The sequence below is a fragment of the Protomyctophum bolini genome, assembly GCF_963924005.1.
Source record: "Protomyctophum bolini genome assembly, chromosome: 23".
Taxonomy (NCBI): domain Eukaryota; kingdom Metazoa; phylum Chordata; class Actinopteri; order Myctophiformes; family Myctophidae; genus Protomyctophum; species Protomyctophum bolini.
In genome coordinates, this window is record NC_137884.1 from 26,118,734 (window position 1) to 26,139,523 (window position 20,790).

The 20,790-nt window shown below is 44.8% G+C and overlaps 1 protein-coding gene across 1 annotated transcript in view; it reads left to right on the top strand.

The window, feature by feature from the left end:
• ccdc3a (coiled-coil domain containing 3a) overlaps window positions 1-5,856 on the top strand; it is a 16,062-nt gene extending 10,206 nt beyond the window's left edge. The window contains exon 3 of the mRNA XM_080756874.1: window positions 5,079-5,856. Within this exon, the coding sequence (XP_080613000.1) occupies window positions 5,079-5,399 (321 nt within the window). The 3' untranslated portion in view covers window positions 5,400-5,856. The remainder of the gene's footprint in view (window positions 1-5,078) is intronic.
• Window positions 5,857-20,790: the final 14,934 nt, after the last annotated feature.

A 20,790-nucleotide genomic window follows, 5' to 3' on the forward strand; every position in this document is an offset into this window, starting at 1 on the left:
TACAGTACACACTCACACTATATATATATATATATATATATATATATATATATATATATATATATATCACTGGGACTATGGGGACCTTATTCGTCCATGGACCATGTTGACCTTTTGCAGAGCTCACAGAGAGGTCATGCTCCCCCCTACCCCCCCCGATGAATTGGAAACGTGCATGGGGCCCCTGACATCATGACACGGTGTGTGTGTGTGTGTGTGTGTGTGTGTGTACATGTACACACACATGTACTGTGAATTAAGGGGCCCCATACTTTCCTCCTCACACTCTCAGAGAGGACGGGTGGAAAGGAGGAGTGTGCGTCTTTTGGGTCAAACACACACACACACACACACACACACACACACACACACTGAGCAACGCTGCCTCTCACCAACCCTGCAGCATGTGGGCCATGGGGCTTTAAGCAACTAGTCCACTGTTCAACTAGTCCCCTGTTCAACTAGTCCACTGTTCAACTAGTCCACTGTTCAACGTGTCCACTGTTCAACTAGTCCACTGTTCAACGTGTCCACTGTTCAACTAGTCCCCTGTTCAACTAGTCCCCTGTTCAACTAGTCCCCTGTTCAACTAGTCCACTGTTCAACTAGTCCACTGTTCAACTAGTCCCCTGTTCAACTAGTCCCCTGTTCAACTAGTCCACTGTTCAACTAGTCCACTGTTCAACTAGTCCACTGTTCAACTAGTCCACTGTTCAACTAGTGTCCACTGTTCAACTAGTCCACTGTTCAACTAGTCCACTGTTCAACTAGTCCCCTGTTCAACTAGTCCCCTGTTCAACTAGTCCACTGTTCAACTAGTCCACTGTTCAACTAGTCCCCTGTTCAACTAGTCCACTGTTCAACTAGTCCACTGTTCAACTAGTCCACTGTTCAACTAGTCCACTGTTCAACTAGTCCACTGTTCAACTAGTCCCCTGTTCAACTAGTCCACTGTTCAACTAGTCCACTGTTCAACTAGTCCCCTGTTCAACTAGTCCACTGTTCAACTAGTCCACTGTTCAACTAGTCCACTGTTCAACTAGTCCACTGTTCAACTAGTCCACTGTTCAACTAGTCCCCTGTTCAACTAGTCCACTGTTCAACTAGTCCACTGTTCAACTAGTCCACTGTTCAACTAGTCCACTGTTCAACTAGTCCCCTGTTCAACTAGTCCACTGTTCAACTAGTCCACTGTTCAACTAGTCCACTGTTCAACGTGTCCACTGTTCAACTAGTCCACTGTTCAACGTGTCCACTGTTCAACTAGTCCCCTGTTCAACTAGTCCCCTGTTCAACTAGTCCACTGTTCAACTAGTCCACTGTTCAACTAGTCCACTGTTCAACTAGTCCACTGTTCAACTAGTCCACTGTTCAACTAGTGTCCACTGTTCAACTAGTCCACTGTTCAACTAGTCCACTGTTCAACTAGTCCCCTGTTCAACTAGTCCCCTGTTCAACTAGTCCACTGTTCAACTAGTCCACTGTTCAACTAGTCCCCTGTTCAACTAGTCCACTGTTCAACTAGTCCACTGTTCAACTAGTCCACTGTTCAACTAGTCCACTGTTCAACTAGTCCACTGTTCAACTAGTCCACTGTTCAACGTGTCCACTGTTCAACTAGTGTCCACTGTTCAACTAGTCCCCTGTTCAACTAGTCCACTGTTCAACTAGTCCACTGTTCAACTAGTCCACTGTTCAACTAGTCCACTGTTCAACTAGTGTCCACTGTTCAACTAGTGTCCACTGTTCAACTAGTCCACTGTTCAACTAGTCCACTGTTCAACTAGTCCACTGTTCAACTAGTCCACTGTTCAACTAGTCCACTGTTCAACTAGTCCACTGTTCAACTAGTCCACTGTTCAACTAGTGTCCACTGTTCAACTAGTCCACTGTTCAACTAGTCCACTGTTCAACTAGTCCACTGTTCAACTAGTCCACTGTTCAACTAGTCCACTGTTCAACTAGTGTCCACTGTTCAACTAGTGTCCACTGTTCAACTAGTCCACTGTTCAACTAGTCCACTGTTCAACTAGTCCACTGTTCAACTAGTGTCCACTGTTCAACTAGTGTCCACTGTTCAACTAGTCCACTGTTCAACTAGTCCACTGTTCAACTAGTCCACTGTTCAACTAGTCCACTGTTCAACTAGTCCACTGTTCAACTAGTCCACTGTTCAACTAGTGTCCACTGTTCAACTAGTGTCCACTGTTCAACTAGTCCACTGTTCAACTAGTCCACTGTTCAACTAGTCCACTGTTCAACTAGTCCACTGTTCAACTAGTCCACTGTTCAACTAGTCCACTGTTCAACTAGTCCACTGTTCAACTAGTCCACTGTTCAACTAGTCCACTGTTCAACTAGTCCACTGTTCAACTAGTCCCCTGTTCAACTAGTCCACTGTTCAACTAGTCCACTGTTCAACTAGTCCACTGTTCAACTAGTCCACTGTTCAACTAGTCCCCTGTTCAACTAGTCCACTGTTCAACTAGTCCACTGTTCAACTAGTCCACTGTTCAACTAGTCCACTGTTCAACTAGTCCACTGTTCAACTAGTGTCCACTGTTCAACTAGTCCACTGTTCAACTAGTCCCCTGTTCAACTAGTCCACTGTTCAACTAGTCCACTGTTCAACTAGTCCACTGTTCAACTAGTCCACTGTTAAACTAGTCCACTGTTCAACTAGTCCACTAGTAAATCCACTAGTCGACCTTGCTGGTACTGTTTTAGTCGCTCCTTTTGTTTTTGTTATTACTATTTAGTTGATGCTATCTTGTTGTGTTTTGGCTCTATCTTGTTGTATTGTTTTGAGTGGTGCAACCACTCCCTTACGGAGCTGTGTGTGTGTGTGTGTCTGTGTGTGTGTGTGTGTGTGTGTGTGTGTGTGTGTGGGTGTGTGTGTGTGTGTGTGTGTGTGTGTGTGTGTGTGTGGCTGGGTGGGTGTCTGGGTATGAGCACGAAAACAGCACGGTTGTTTTTCCACCACCTGTGCGCAACCTAACGCACACACAAACACACACGCATGTATTAACTGTATATATGATGCTTTCGGGTGTGCCAGTACAGTACAGTGACAGTACAGTACAGTAGAGGGACCGCCACGCGGTAACTGTAATTTCTCAACCGTTTCGGACGCCGGGCGGCACGCCGGAACCGGCCCGGCCCCCTGGGCGCGTTCCTGTGCGTTCCGAGAACTCAGAGAAAAACTATCGGTGATCGGCATCGCTCCCAAAACACCTGATCGGAGAGTCCCTATAAATAACGAGCGAATAAATCAGGAAAATTGTCTATTGGCATAAAAACAATAAAAAAGGGGGGGGGGGGGGGGGGGGGAGATCTTCACACAACAACGCCCCGTTAACCCTTCGCCCTCTGAAGTGTCAGGTCTCTGAAGGAGAAGAAAGGCAGCAGCGAAGGAGAAGTAACGCTCGGCGCTAGAGTTAAACGGAACAAAGGGAACGCGCCGCACGCTGCTGGGAAGATGATGTCACTGCTGCTCTCACGCTGCCTCGGACACACACCAGCTGACACACGGAGAGACCACGACCAAAAACCACAACAACAGCCCGTCTTTCTGTCCACCTCTCCGTCCGTCCGTCCTCTTTTACAAGAGCCTGTCTCTTCATTGTCTCCACCAGGCCGAAGGCATGGGGAGAGAGGATGTTTAGTTGTCTCCACCAGGCCGAAGGCATGGGGAGAGAGTATGTTTAGTTGTCTCCACCATGAAGGCATGGGGAGAGAGTATGTTTAGTTGTCTCCACCAGGCCGAAGGCATGGGGAGAGAGTATGTTTAGTTGTCTCCACCAGGCCGAAGGCATGGGGAGAGAGTATGTTTAGTTGTCTCCACCAGGCCGAAGGCATGGGGAGAGAGTATGTTTAGTTGTCTCCACCAGGCCGAAGGCATGGCCGAAGGCATGGGGAGAGAGTATGTTTAGTTGTCTCCACCAGGCCGAAGGCATGGGGAGAGAGTATGTTTAGTTGTCTCCACCAGGCCGAAGGCACGGGGAGAGAGTATGTTTAGTTGTCTCCACCAGGCCGAAGGCACGGGGAGAGAGTATGTTTAGTTGTCTCCACCAGGCCGAAGGCACGGGGAGAGAGTATGTTTAGTTGTCTCCACCAGGCCGAAGGCATGGCCGAAGGCATGGGGAGAGAGTATGTTTAGTTGTCTCCACCAGGCCGAAGGCATGGGGAGAGAGTATGTTTAGTTGTCTCCACCAGGCCGAAGGCATGGGGAGAGAGTATGTTTAGTTGTCTCCACCAGGCCGAAGGCACGGGGAGAGAGTATGTTTAGTTGTCTCCACCAGGCCGAAGGCATGGGGAGAGAGTATGTTTAGTTGTCTCCACCAGGCCGAAGGCACGGGGAGAGAGTATGTTTAGTTGTCTCCACCAGGCCGAAGGCATGGGGAGAGAGTATGTTTAGTTGTCTCCACCAGGCCGAAGGCATGGGGAGAGAGTATGTTTAGTTGTCTCCACCAGGCCGAAGGCACGGGGAGAGAGTATGTTTTGCACTCCGTCCGTGTGTGTGTCCATCCGTCCGTCCGTCTGTTACCAGCTAATCTCCGGCACCGTTAACCCGGTCGATGCCAAATTTTGCACACACACTCCCTGGATGCCAACGATGAACCTCTGCCCCAAATGTTCCAGAACGGCCTGTTATAGCGCCACCAGGAGGCCGACTTTTGAAAATCATATTTTTTTATATTACTCCTCCAGATTCTGTTAAAAAATACCTATAGTCTATAGTCATGTGTTCAAGACGGATCTGTCCGATATTTCAGATTCCATCCTAATTGGCTTTCAAAGTTTGCAGGATTGGCCCGTTTTGAAACAAAAAGCCTCAAATCATGAACGCGATCATGAATCATGAGCGTGCAATTTACGTGAAATCTTTCACAGACTTAATTCCTACTAGGCTGAGGAATATATCCCACCCTTTTCACATTGGCCTGTTATAGCGCCACCAACAAATGTATTTTGGAACTATTACCTTAATTGCGCGCTCTGCTTGTGCAAGTAATAACTTGCCCTCTCCTATCCCCTCCCCCTCCCCTCCTCCTCCTCCCCCCCCTCCCCTCTCCCAGCTGCTGTGCTCCTCGGTGCAGGAGGCCCTGTTGGAGGAGGAGTCTCGTGCGCGGCGTCTCCAGGAGCGCATGGCCACGGTGGAGCACCGCAACCAGCAGCTGAAGGAGCGCGTGCGCAAGGTGAAGCGCTCGCTGCGAGGCGCCCGCAAGGCGGCCCGCCGCGCCGAGCAGGAGGCGCGGGAGCTGACGGAGAAGCTGCGCGCGGCCGAGCGGCGGGCGGCGGCCGCCCTGCAGCGCCACCCCAACGCCATCTCGCGGGAGGAGCCGGCACGCTTCGACACCAAGGCCGCCGCGCTGTCGCGGCCCAGGATGTCACTTTAACCTTTAACCCCGCCCCCCTGCTGTCCACTGGAGGAACAGACTGGTGGAGGACCAGGAGACTGCTGGGCGGTCCTCCGTGCAGAGCCCGGGGCGACGTAATACATGTCGGGGTTTTACGATCCAGTTCGGGAGCAGAATGGTATAACTTTCGTCATGTTGTATAGTCAATGATTTGTAGTCATTTATTTATTTGATGACTACACAAACCAGATGACTACAACATCCAGACCGGTTTGGTTCACACAGCGGTTTTTGGAACACGGACCATGAAGGCTTAATTCTTTCCTCCGAGGTGGAAAACCTGGTGGTGACGCCAGGTCACTGCGTGCACGGGCCAAGCGTGTGTACAATGCAGTGCAGTACAATGCAACACAATGTAGGCACGACATACAGAACAGTAACACACTTTTGATATTGTGGCGTGCAATATGTGCGTCACATAATTAACCCATTCTGACTGGGGACCCATTTTGGTGTTAGCATCATGTTATGCTTTAGCTATTGAAAAATAGCAGATCTACAAGCTCATAGCGCGCCACCGAGTGGCGCGCTACGAGCTTGTAGGTCTGCTATTTTTTGAAAAATCGAAGAGCGACTGACATTTTTAGAATCTGATCTCAGGTCAGAATGGGTTAATCAGACCAGTGTGTGTCCAGTGGAAACCTCGTATGAATCTGATCTCAGGTCAGAATGGGTTAAGACACATTGATGAGTGTTCAGGGGGAAGGCCCAAGAAAGACACAAAGTGGTTTAACCGTCACAGGACCATATTCAGACGGCGGCCATCTTGGTGCCAACAAGGTGCAACTTCCCATTGACAGAAATGTCAACATTTCTAAAAAGTTATTCTAAATCCTTTTCACGATTTTTCTAAAATAGCAGACCTATACAAGCTCGTACGAGCTTGTAGATCTGCTATTTTTCAATAGCTAAATTATAGCAATGTTTAAAACACCAAAAGGGGTTCCCGCCCCAAAATGGGTTAAACAACATCAAACTCACCAACATTGCAGGATTGAACGTCGAACGAGCGCTTACAAACTCTGACACCGCTCAGGATTTCTTGACAGGGATTATAGCTCATAACATTAACATGTCTACGGTGGATTGTTAGGAAACAAACACTTTGCAGATAGAAAGAGGATAATTCAAGCTTTGCGTACAGCTGCAATGTTGGTGATTTTTATGTTGTTTTATAAAACAATTAGATAGGACTGTTTCTGTTTGGATGAATGGGCTGTCATTGGGAAGTTGCACCTACAGTAGTTAGCACCTTTCTGGCAAGATGGCAGTGGTCTGAATAATTGTCAATCGCAGTGCACATTGTTGTACACCTCGACAACAGAAAACAATGGCAGAAAAGAGAACACATAGTAAGTCTTCTTGAGGGGGTTAGATGAATGGCTGTATAAGCTGCAGTTCACTGCCGGGGGTAGTGAGACAAGAGGAACGCCTGTGGCGACAACCACTGTGTATATAAATAAACAGATTGTCTCTGGACTGACTGAGCTCTCCCAAAGGACCGCAGTGGAGTGAGTGAGGAGGAGTCGACCACTTTGGTACTTCATACTCGGGTGTCTGTTGGGAAACCTATGCCGTATACTTTGGGTGAATATGGTCAAAACCAGAAGATCATTGGAGTGTGACAGTAGTGTACAAAATTGAAGACACTATGGGCTCCATTTTCTTCACCGCTAAACCCCTTATCCCTAAACTGCTTTGCCTTTTTTTTTTGTGACTATTTTGAAAAACATTTTTGACTTTAACTAGCCAATCTACATTGACACGTTGTGAGATTGTAGACTGGGCCATTTTAACTATTCAAAAATGTTTTGCAAAATAGTAAAAAAAAAAAAAAAAAAGGCAAAGAAGTTTATAGGGATAAGGGGTTTAGCGGTGACGAAAATGGAGCCCTATGTATGTGTAAAGGCTCATACATAGTCTGGATTTACGGTGGTGAGGTGACCACCAAACTACAACATGACGACAATGAGGTGACCACCGAACTACAACATGACGTCACGAGCCACGGTGAAGAGCAAACCACCGACACCGCTCCAGCCCTTCTCTCTGTTTTTACTCACCACCGCTCAACGTTATTTCAGCTCCGGTGGTCAGCTCACCACCGGAGCGGTGGTCACCTCACCACCGGAGCGGTGGTCACCTCACCACCGAAAAACCAGACTATGAATAGGCCTTTAGAAAGAGATGCAGGCTCAGCCTCAGATGTATAGGTCACCTTCATGTGTAAGAATGAGATTCTGGGACGCGGCTGGTCGGGTTTTTAACTGTAAACTGTACAGTCTAAAAAAACACACAAATCCTCACATTCACGCTAATGTCAACATTACCTTGTATACTATTGGATATTTTCGTATGAATGTATATCTGTATTTCTATATAAACTTTGATTGGACAAACGTTTATATGTGAATAAAACGTTATTTTCTTTGTGGAAGTGATGGATTAAGGGTTGAAGTTGCTGTGAGGCGGATCCACGCCTCTGCTTTTGATATCCCCTCTGGTCATTCCTTGTTACTTAGCGCGCAAGTATTATTTAATTTCAATGATTTACACAGAGGCTGAGATTTGAAGGTTTGTATAGTGGTCGACAGTACTCTGCTTGCGCACTAGTAGGCCATTCATGGCCTAGTAGTGTGCAAAGCGCAAGTAGGCACTCGACAGAGTGCAGTTCTAGGTATCATTGTGAGAATGCAGTGAGTTTCGTCAGAACAAAACACATGCTTTTCCTTTAGGGGAATGGAGAATGACGTGTCTGATGGTTTGTTAATATCCCAATTTAACAATTTAATTTAAAAGAAATATGTTAACCACATCAACCAAACACCTATTGATGCTCCAAAATGTATGTTTACTAAGCGGTATATACTTAGGTGAGCTTGAGGATAATCTATTTATCATAATTCGTTGCTGTCCGGAAGAAACCTCATAACTCCATTTATGCGGTTTTAGATTTTTTGCCATAAAAAAAAGCTAAAAAAGTGCTATTGAACACCCTTTACGTCTGTGTGTTGTTTCATAAATCAGTGCTATATTGAACACCCTTTACGTCTGTGTGTTGTTTCATAAATCAGTGCTATATTGAACACCCTTTACGTCTGTGTGTTGTTTCATAAATCAGTGCTATTGAACACCCTTTACGTCTGTGTGTTGTTCCATAAATCAGTGCTATATTGAACACCCTTTACGTCTGTGTGTTGTTCCATAAATCAGTGCTATTGAACACCCTTTACGTCTGTGTGTTGTTTCATAAATCAGTGCTATATTGAACACCCTTTACGTCTGTGTGTTGTTTCATAAATCAGTGCTATATTGAACACCCTTTACGTCTGTGTGTTGTTCCATAAATCAGTGCTATATTGAACAACCTTTACGTCTGTGTGTTGTTCCATAAATCAGTGCTATATTGAACACCCTTTACGTCTGTGTGTCGTTTCGAAAATATTGAACCAATGGAAAGTAGTACAAAAGTACTTTGGACAAAACCTCTTAACTCCATTGGACCCTCAAAATGTCTGCCAGTAATAATTGACAATATATAAAGTTACAACACCAACTTTGATGAGGCTCTATTGCTTTGTTTTAAATATATATATATATATATATATATATAAGGTTTTCTTTAATTTCCTGAAAGTATATTTTTCATTTCCTGAAAAATGAACATTCTGGAGTTATGAGGTTGCTTGGCGACAGACAGCAGAGACATGATGACGTGTGTACAGCCTACAGGGCTTACAGGGTTAATAAGAAATACACCTGTTTTTTTCCCCCACCAATCAAACCATGGATTGTCGATGGGTTTCCCCCTCTCTCTCTTTCTCTCTCTCTCTCTCTCTCTCTCTCTCTCTCTACCTCCCTCTCTCTCTCTCTCTCTTTCTCTCTCTCTCTCTCTCTCTTTCTCTCTCTCTCACTGGACACAACTACATGTACTGTACCGCATCTCTCTCTCTCTCTCTCTCTACCTCTCTCTCTCTGAACCCCATCACACAGACCCGTTGGCCTCAGTCAACATCTGGCTGTTTGAGCACATGAAAATAAATACCTGCATCTGTAGGAGAGCGCACGCACGCACACACACACACGCACACACACACACACACACACACACGCACACGCACACGCACACGCACACGCACACACACACACACACACGCAGACGGACAGACACAAATCTGTCCGCTTGGCTTTTGTTTGTTCCATGGAGCTACAGCGAGCGACACAGAGCAGAATGGAATGTACTTTATTCTCTGGGCAGACGGAGAAGGGCCAGGACTCCCAGGAGGATCAGCGGGGTCTCGCTGAGTCGCTGCTGAACTATTCTGCCTGTTTTGGGACTTGAGAATATATAAGAGCACCGATAGAAATGCTTCTGAGACTGCGGGCGTCTGTCTGGCCCATGGCGAAGGATGGGAAAACCTCATGTCCGCCTTTGGGCCTTCGCTGAACTCTGAGCACTGCAGGGTTCAGAACACTGAGCACTGCAGGGTTCACAGAACCCTGAGCACTGCCGGGTTCAGAACCCTGAGCACTGCCGGGTTCAGAACCCTGAGCACTGCCGGGTTCAGAACCCTCATGAGCACTGCAGGGTTCAGAACCCTGAGCACTGCAGGGTTCAGAACCCTGAGCACTGCAGGGTTCAGGACCCTGAGCACTGCCGGGTTCAGAACCCTCATGAGCACTGCAGGGTTCAGAACCCTGAGCACTGCAGGGTTCAGAACCCTGAGCACTGCAGGGTTCAGAACCCTGAGCACTGCCGGGTTCAGAACCCTGAGCACTGCAGGGTTCAGAACCCTGAGCACTGCCGGGTTCAGAACCCTGAGCACTGCAGGGTTCAGAACCCTGAGAGGAGGAGGAGGAGGAGGAGGAGGAGGAGAGTGAGTCAGAGAGGAGGAGGAGGAGGAAGAGGAAGAGGAAGAGGAGGAGGAGGAGAGTGTCAGAGAGGAGGTCCACTCGAGGAGGGGGAAGTAGCAGAGCAGGCGGAGGGGGGGGGGGGGGGATGGGGGGAGGAGGTCAGGGGGTCAACCTGTTACACTCCGGGCTGATCCTTATATGAGCTGCTGAGAAAATGGGATGTTTTGATTTGGGAAGATTCCAGATTCCAGAACAATGAACAACACAAAGGAAAGCTGAACGGTATTATAGCTCTGCTCTATAGAAACATATCCAAACATGTCCGCAGTGTTATTAATATGCTACCAAACAATGTCTTTGTTCCCTTTCTAACCCTCTTCACTCGTGGTTTGTGCCCGCTGTGCTGTCTGGCCTCTTAATTACCCATTTTGGGGCGGGAAGGGAACCCCTTTTGGTGTTATAGCATCATGTTATGCTTCATAGCTATAAGAAATAGCAGATCTACAAGCTCATAGCGCGCCACCGAGTGGCGCGCTACGAGCTTGTAGGTCTGCTATTTTTTTGAAAAATGGAAGAACGACTGGACTGACCTACAGTATATAGAAAAATAGCTTTTTCAGAAAACTGTCAGGATGTATAGAAGACATTTATAGAATCTGATCTCTTGAAACAGGTTCTTCACCACTCAGTTAAGAGACACAGAGAGCGAGAGCGAGAGCGAGAGCGAGAGCGAGAGAGAGAGAGAGAGAGAGAGAGAGAGAGAGAGAGAGAGAGACAGAGAGAGAGAGAGAGAGAGAGAGAGACAGAGAGAGAGAGAGAGAGAGATAGAGAGAGCGAAGAGAGAGAGAGAGAGAGAGAGAGAGAGAGAGAGAGAGAGAGAGAGAGAGAGAGAGAGAGAGAGAGACAGAGAGAGAGAGAGAGAGAGAGAGATAGAGAGAGCGAGAGAGAGAGAGAGAGAGAGAGAGAGAGAGAGAGAGAGAGAGAGAGAGAGAGAGATAGAGATAGAGAGACAGAGAGAGAGAGACAGAGAGAGAGAGAGAGAGGTTGTGATGCATATCAGATTAGGAGAGAGAGAAGCTCTTCACAAGGCAGAGTGGTGACTGAATCGCTCCAGAAGAACTAACACATCAGCACTGACTGCACCAGTGTTGTTTTCGTCGACTAAAACTAAGACGGAGAATCTTCGTCGACTACCTTTTTCCACTGAAGAAAACTACATGGAAACTAAATGAAAACTGTGCTATGATGACTAAAACTAAGACTATATAGATATACTGACAATTTCGTCAACAAATAAAAACTAGACTAGAATGTTAGGAAGGGGACTAGTGGACAAGAGATCCAGTATAAGTCATTTTACACTTGGTTGCACGCTGAAAATAGCCGATCTACATGTTGTCTCAGTAAGACAGCTCTCCCCCCTATCCACAAGGAGGAGCAGTGCACCAAAGAATTATGGGAATTGTAGTCCAGGAAGGTAGTGAGACCAGTGTCCATGACATCAGAGACAACAGGCTCACTGCTACAATCTAAAATATCTAAAACCACATATTACACACATAAATACCCCCAGGAAAGTGTTCTAAAGCTCCTAAACGTCATTAACATATATATATATTTTTTGCAAAATGGGTGAAGTGTCCCTTTAAGGCTTCAGCTCAGCCTACACCTTTTTGGTCAATGTTTCTTTTGCAAAAAAAAAAAAAAAAAGCAGGCACTGTATTGATTTGTTTAATGACCAAAATAAATAAACTCTCTACTCTACTCGATCTACGATCAAGTTCAAATGGGGTCAGGATGGTGGGAAACACAGCTCGGGTCTCAGCAGGATTTCCCAGAACCACAACCTCCGTTATTAACCCATTCTGACCCGAGATGAGATTCATACACGAGGTTTCCACTGGACACACACTGGTCTGATTAACCCATTCTGACCTGAGATCAGATTCTAAAAATCTCAGTCGTTCTTTCGATTTTTCAAAAATAGCAGACCTACAAGCTCGTAGCGCGCCACTCGGTGGCGCGCTATGAGCTTGTAGATCTGCTATTTTTTCAATAGCTAAAGCATAACATGATGCCAACACCAAAAGGGGTTCCCGTGCAAAATGGGTTAAGGTCTGACCTCAACAACGCTACTCTACTAATGAAAGGGCCAACGCCACTTATCTGTAATAACTACCATTAACCTTAAAAGCTGCACCAATTTGGCAGAGGAAAATAACACCACTCGTCCACATGCGTACTAATTCCAACAATGGGTTCTCAGGAGAAGAAAAAAAAAGGCAACTGGTAATAATTACAAATACTGCAGTATTATAATCTCTTTGATTTAACGGGGCGGGAACCCCTTTTGGTGTTTTATGCATGATGTGATGTTATACTTTAGCTATTGAAAAATAGCAGATCTACAATCTCACAGGTGCCGCGCTACGAGCTTGTAGATCTGCCTTTTTTTTTTTTTTTTTATCTTTTAATATATATTCTATCAGAACGAACGTTTTTTTACTCAAATCTTTGCTTCTGGGGTGGGTCCCTGGAACATAGCATATACCCTATTTTTTACTCTGCATCCTAAATAAATAATCTGCACTTTGGCTATACAGTGTGCATTTTGTCTTTTTAAGACTCAACTCTTTAGGGTCGCTGGAACAACATATTTTCAAATGGGGGGGTCCGCGGCCAACAACATATTTTCAAATATGGGGGGTCCGCGGCCAACAACATATTTTCAAATATGGGGGGTCCGCGGCCAACAACATATTTTCAGATGGGGGGGTCCGCGGCCAACAACATATTTTCAAATGGGGGGTCCGCGGCCAACAACATATTTTCAAATGGGGGGTCCGCGGCCAACAACATATTTTCAAATGGGGGGTCCGCGGCCAACAACATATTTTCAAATATGGGGGGTCCGCGGCCAACAACATATTTTCAAATGGGGGGGTCCGCGGCCAACAACATATTTTCAGATGGGGGGTCCGCGGCCAACAACATATTTTCAGATGGGGGGTCCGCGGCCAACAACATATTTTCAAATGGGGGGTCCGCGGCCAACAACATATTTTCAAATGGGGGGTCCGCGGCCAACAACATATTTTCAAATGGGGGGTCCACGGCCAACAACATATTTTCAGATGGGGGGTCCGCGGCCAACAACATATTTTCAAATGGGGGGTCCACGGCCAACAACATATTTTCAGATGGGGGGGTCCGCGGCCAACAACATATTTTCAGATGGGGGGGTCCGCGGCCAACAACATATTTTCAAATGGGGGGTCCACGGCCAACAACATATTTTAAAATATGGGGGGTCCGCGGCCAACAACATATTTTCAAATATGGGGGGTCCGCGGCCAACAACATATTTTCAGATGGGGGGTCCGCGGCCAACAACATATTTTCAAATGGGGGGTCCGCGGCCAACAACATATTTTCAAATGGGGGGTCCGCGGCCAACAACATATTTTCAGATGGGGGGTCCGCGGCCAACAACATATTTTCAAATGGGGGGTCCGCGGCCAACAACATATTTTCAAATATGGGGGGTCCGCGGCCAACAACATATTTTCAGATGGGGGGTCCGCGGCCAACAACATATTTTCAGATGGGGGGGTCCGCGGCCAACAACATATTTTCAGATGGGGGGTCCGCGGCCAACAACATATTTTCAAATATGGGGGGGTCCGCGGCCAATTACATATTTTCAAATGGGGGGTCCGCGGCCAATTACATCTTGGGGGTCCTTGACATGGAAAATGTTTGAGAACCTGCACTCGCATACAGAAACATGAGGGTTTTTCAGAAAACTGTCAGGACTTAAATGGGTTAAATAGCAACAGATCTGCAGTGTTGTATATATACCTCCTATGGTGTCGCCGATGCCTGCAGGCAAGGGGGCAACAATGCAACCCGCGTTTATATTAGTGGAGGGCATTATATCAGGGGGAACGTTACTTTTTTTTGAGGGAAAGCGAAACATCTGCATTCAGCATGGGGGTGCTTTCTCATCGTGCATGCATTTGTGAAGCGAAGCCAACATCTGCCAGGAGTCCAGACAGCGTCTCCCCGATGTCTAGTAAATGTCATATCAAAGGGCCATGATGAGAGTGTATCCTGTCTGTCCAGGCAGTTGACCGCCTGCCTCATGGCGTCCACATGCATCCTCCTAACCACACAAACACATTGTATAGGCCCTCATTTATCAATCGAGTGTAAAAATCTGCCACAGATTCGAGTGCAGGTTTCGTAGTACACCCACGTCGATCGCCACGGCATTTATAAAGTGATCGCAAAACAGCTGATCCTTCCTTCATTTCGTTCCGACGTTAATAAATGTGAAGGCTGAAATCTATCTGGCACGCCCTATGAAATCAAGCCTCGCCCTCGTTTTTGCGACCTGAACCACTGCTATATACGATCTGGAAACCATGGTTACCGGGCCTTTCTGCCCTCCTCACCCCCCTCTCTCATACACACACACACACACACACACACACAGACGCACACACGCTGCACGCACACGCAACTTGCAAGCCCAACTAACTGGTGTGTTGTTAAATAAATAAAGAACGAACACCTGCATGAATTAAATAAAGTTGTAGGCCTACCCTGTCTGTTTCCCTCTCACCTCTCTTGCCTTGCTGTCATGTCCACGCACGCACGCACCTACATGACACATCGACATCGCATCGCCATGAATGGAATACGTTTGGGCTGGCCTATATTCATTTTACCCCTTCCTAAGTCCAAGTCCACCAAGTCCTGTGGGTGACTCAGTGATGCCTGCATGAGAGATATAGGCTATCATGTCGTCAAGGCAGTCATAATCAACGTTTATGTAGTGATTTGATCATTGATGATGAAGAATCATAAACATATGGATGAAGGCTTGCCGCTTGCGCTGGTATGTGTTGGCGACGCACGCCGCGGTCCCGTCCTCCCGACCCCCGAAAATGATCTTGCTTTTATCTGAACTGTCAAAGCACTTATTTAAATGGTGAATGATTAAGCCCCTTACGCCTATAGCCTGCTACTTGCAAATAGGCAAGCTATGCTTGTCATTGTCACTTGGAAATAAAGGCGTGCAGTCTATTTATGCCTTTTTTTATAATATCATAATCACATATGCCGCATCACTGGCATTGCATGCGCTCCCAAATCATCTCACAAGTGCGCTCGCATAACAAGGCCAGTAAAGCACTGTTTGATTAAGCACAAACTAATACATTGTAAACATGTTATATTGTTTTTAATTGCGCGATTTTAATTACTTGTAAAGTTGGAAATCTCTCCCTTTTTTTTTTACATACACATACCGTTTTATATTAACATTTTAGGAGTGAAAACATATGTTTAGATGCCTGTGACAGCGTGTCAGCAGTTCAGACAATGCTGCTCCGCTTGTGTAGGACAGAAAAACAGCCAAGGACAAAGCGTACGCCAGCTGCCGACCAGACGTGACTTTTTGTCCTACTCAAGTTCAATTTCAAGCTTTGCCGGAAATGGCAAATGCCGAAAATGTCGGTAATTTCGGCGTGCACCCATATTTTGGTGTACGCACGGTTGATAAATGAGGGCCCAACACTACTGTACAAAACAACACCAGTCCTGTGAAACCAGAAAACTGTCTTCTAAATAATTAAGCAAATAATGTAGAATATCTCACACTGCAGAGAAACCCTATGGATGTGATTGGTGTGGACAACACTTCTCTCAATTGTCCAGCCTTAAAATGCACCAGAGAATTCACACTGGAGAGAAACCCTATGGATGTGATCAGTGTGGACAACACTTCTCTCAAATGTCCAAACTTAAAACGCACCAGAAAATTCACACATGATGATGATGATTTTTTTTTTTTTGATTCATGTGTTGATTAATTGCAAGTAAACTTAGCATAAAGAATGGTTGTGCAGTCACATGCTTAAACATGATTGCTAATTTAATTGTAGCTTTTATTTTCTCATACATGGTTTAGACTACAAGTCCTCACTGTCTTGTAAGTGTGGCCCCTAGGAATTACACTAACTCTGAAACACTACCACCCCCCATTTATTAAAAGTGTACGGACATTCAATCCCACTGTTTTGTGCCTAAGAACAGTAACAGTAAGAGGACAGCAGAGGGCGCTTTGAGGCTTTGTTACATGTGGTCTCTTGCACACGTTAAACAGGAAGTACTAGTATGCATGCAGAGTGCAGACACATTATTATTATTATTATTATTATTATTTAATTACTTATTTTTACACAGAAACACAATGTGTGTCTTATAGCATCATATAGCATCATTTAAATGCTTAATTTGTAGTTTTAATGTGAAAATTAAACTTTTTTCCCCCCACACTCTAGAGGGTACTCTTATTTTGAAGAGATCGTCCACCGGAAGTCTTAAATCTGTTCATTAGATCTGTTCACTAGACAATGCCCAGACAGATCAGCGCATTACAGAACAGACTGGATGACACACTGAATGTGAACTGATCCAACTGTGATCTAAATCTGTTTAACAGGTAAGAGCTGCTATAAGGACCAAAGAGTACATCCCCAAGTGGTATACATGTGCATGAATAGGGATCAGATGGGGGCAGAGATGAGTGTTTTATGATGAGTGAGTTCAAGTTGTGATTATCCTGGTGTTTAGCATTAGCAGTTGCACTTAGCATGCTAACACTGCAACACAGCAGCCGTGTTGATTACGTTTGGACTGTGATATTTCTAGTCAATCACCAACATATAGCTTTGGAGTGTGTTATGGTTATTTGAGATGTTGAAAATACTAATGTCTGTTTATGGCAGATTTGCATTCTCTAAGAGTGTGTTCTGGGAGCTAATGTTGCGCTTGCATTTACAATCAGTGCAGTACAGACTGAATGAGACACTGAATGTGAACTGATGTGTGATATAAATACCAGAAAACTGTCTTCTAGATAATAAAGCAACAATTATAATAATGTAGAATAGTTAGATGACTTGTGTACTATTTAGTGCAGGGGTTTGTGTCTTAGAAAACAAATAACTGGTATACAAGTTTTGACTTGTGATTTATTTATCTCGGTTAAAAATGTCAAGAGTTGTTGTTAATCTGTGGTTTGTAGGAGTGCTGTGTGTTAAGTAAACTTTGTAATTTTAAAGAATGTTTTAAGTTGCTCTGTGTCAGTTCTCCACAACTGCTCCATGATATCAATAATTTCTGATCAGATCTGACTGTGGACTCCAGGAGAAGATGAACTCTGTCAACCTCAACTCTGCTGAACAGGAGGAACCCAGAGACCATGGTATGTTACTCGCCCCTTTCACCTGTCCTATGTTTGGATAATTAAAACATTGGATTCTCAATCTTCCGCTTTGTTTCATTGTAATTTGATTCAGATCGTGTTTTTGCCCTTATAGTGTTGCACTGTTGACAGCTAAAACGTTCTAAGGTGGTCATTGTGGGTGGAGTTAAGTACCCATTGTCCCTCCCATTGTCACACCCACTTCTGTCCAGCTCTAAGGTGTTAAAAATGTTGTGAATATTGAAAGGGACTTTTCTCAGCTTTGGGTGAAAGGCCCCAATCATTTAAAAATGGTTATATCTCCTTCAATTATTGTCCAATTTCATTGAATGATACATCATATGAAAGCTTACATTCTGTACTTTCTGAAAATCTGAAAAATGAGAATAGAGTTGATGGCCTTTTTGGTCAGCTGTAACACACAATTATTACTACATTCGAGGTCTACATTCCGGCTGTCACCCGTCCCTCCGGTGGTCACCAGACTACTCCTGGTTGTTCAGTTAACCCTCATTGAAGTACAAGCTGTTTCTACTGGTGATTTCCACAGAGCACCACAGGGAGAGGTCTACTGTATCTAGAGAGATGGCCTCCAAAAGACATTCAACCTTGTCAGAGGAACAGCCAGAGATGAACCAGAGACATGGACTGGTTGATGCGAAGATGCAACCTGTAGTAATGTTGTACCGTATAGGTATGTGCTGTTTTATTTACTTACTTACATAAAGGGATATTTCACTTTCAAAATAATTGTGGGTAAACACAGCTAATTTGATTATTTCTTAAATTCTGGAATTCCTTTGCTGGTTTTAATTGGGGAACTAAATCATACAAGTCTGTCGTTCAACCTTTCAATGTGTTTTTCCTTTATCTTTGTTTCCAATCCAGTGTTGGAGTCTGGCCCCGTCTTACCAACTGTAAATGAACATAGAAGCTTGGCTAAACCAAAACTGCACGATTGTGACCAGTGTGGACAACGCTACCACTACAAATATCAGCTTAAAAGACACAAGAGAATTCACACTGGAGAGAAACCCTATGGGTGTGATCAGTGTGGACAACATTTCTCTGAAATGTCCAGCCTTAAAAATCACAAGATAATTCACACTGGAGAGAAACCCTATGGATGTGATTGGTGTGGACAACACTTCTCTCAATTGTCCAGCCTTAAAATGCACCAGAGAATTCACACTGGAGAGAAACCCTATGGATGTGATCAGTGTGGACAACACTTCTCTCAATTGTCCAACCTTAAAAGCCATCAGAAAATTCACACTGGAGAGAAACCCTATGGATGTGATCAGTGTGGACAACATTTCTCTGAAATGTCCAGCCTTAAAAATCACAAGAGAATTCACACTGGAGAGAAACCCTATGGATGTGATCGGTGTGGACAACACTTCTCTCAATTGTCCAGCCTTAAAACGCACCAGAGAATTCACACTGGAGAGAAACCCTATGGATGTGATCAGTGTGGACAACACTTCTCTCAATTGTCCAGCCTTAAAAGCCATCAGAAAATTCACACTGGAGAGAAACCCTATGGGTGTGATCAGTGTGGACAACACTTCTCTCAAATCTCCCACCTTAAAACACACCAGAGAATTCACACTGGAGAGAAACCCTATGGATGTGATCAGTGTGGACAACATTTCTCTGAAATGTCCCACCTTAAAACACACCAGAGAATTCACACTGGAGAGAAACCCTATGGATGTGATCAGTGTGGACAACACTTCTCTCAATTGTCCAGCCTTAAAAGCCATCAGAAAATTCACACTGGAGAGAAACCCTATGGATGTGATCAGTGTGGACAACACTTCTCTCAATTGTCCAGCCTTAAAAGCCATCAGAAAATTCACACTGGAGAGAAACCCTATGGATGTGATCAGTGTGGACAACACTTCTCTCAAATCTCCCACCTTAAAACACACCAGAGAATTCACACTGGAGAGAAACCCTATGGATGTGATCGGTGTGAACAACACTTCTCTCAATTGTCCAGCCTTAAAACGCACCAGAGAATTCACACAGGGGAGAAACCCTATGGATGTGATCAGTGTGGACAACACTTCTCTCGAATCTCCCACCTTAAAAATCACAAGAGAATTCACACTGGAGAGAAACCCTATGGATGTGATCAGTGTGGACAACACTTCTCTCAAATCTCCCACCTTAAAACACACCAGAGAATTCACACAGGGGAGAAACCCTATGGATGTGATCGGTGTGGACAACACTTCTCTCAAATGTCCAACCTTAAAAAGCACCAGAGAATTCACACATGATTTTTTGTAATGCGAAACATGAGCAGGTTGTGGAGCAGTGTGCATATTGAGGACATTATTGTAATGAGTGGTACTGCAATATGACTATAACGGTGACCTGTACGTCGTTCTAGTACTTACTGACTGATTTACATCTCGATTGATCAGATCACAAACCATATCATTTTAAGTTCTAGTACTAAGTTAGTGACTCAATTACATCTCCAAAGTAAAACTACCAAGCAATTGCAAATGAGCCATCATCATTTCACACATTATATGGACTACTGTCCCAAACACACAGCTATGTAAATCACTACTTCATTGTCAATGAGTCTGACCGAATTGCATCTCAATAGCCATTTAGACCGCCCCCCCCACACACACACACACACACACCCCCAACAACAAATCAGTGTAACTTGGGTCAAATGGTGAAATAGCAGGCAAACTATACATTTAACAGATTCATGTTTTGAATATTTCCACTGCTATGAATGTGATTTTCAATCGAACTGCATTGTTTCCTATGCTGTGAAGTATTGGACTTATTGTGCATTCCTTGCCGATTTGAGTAAATGCCGAAACATGATTGCTAATTTAATCGTAGCTTTTATTTTCTCATACATGGTGTACAAGTCTTCACTGTCTTCCATGTGGGCTAAAGCGGTCATTTCTGTACAAAACAACACCAGTCCTGTGAAACTAGAAAACTGTCTTCTAGACAATAAAGCCACTTCATTATTTGTTCTACTTAATTTGTTTGTTTGTTATTTACTTTTTTTGCACTGTGTGGTAATTCCAGTCAATCACAGGAAATACCCTTTAGAAGGCAATAAAACAATGTAACAGCAAGATAAATGAAGATGCTGTTATGAACAATAACATACTATAAACACAATTTAACAGCTTCATTTGGCAATCAGGTGCAAATTAGGTTTATCTGTGTACTTTAGTGTCACATCTATCTGAA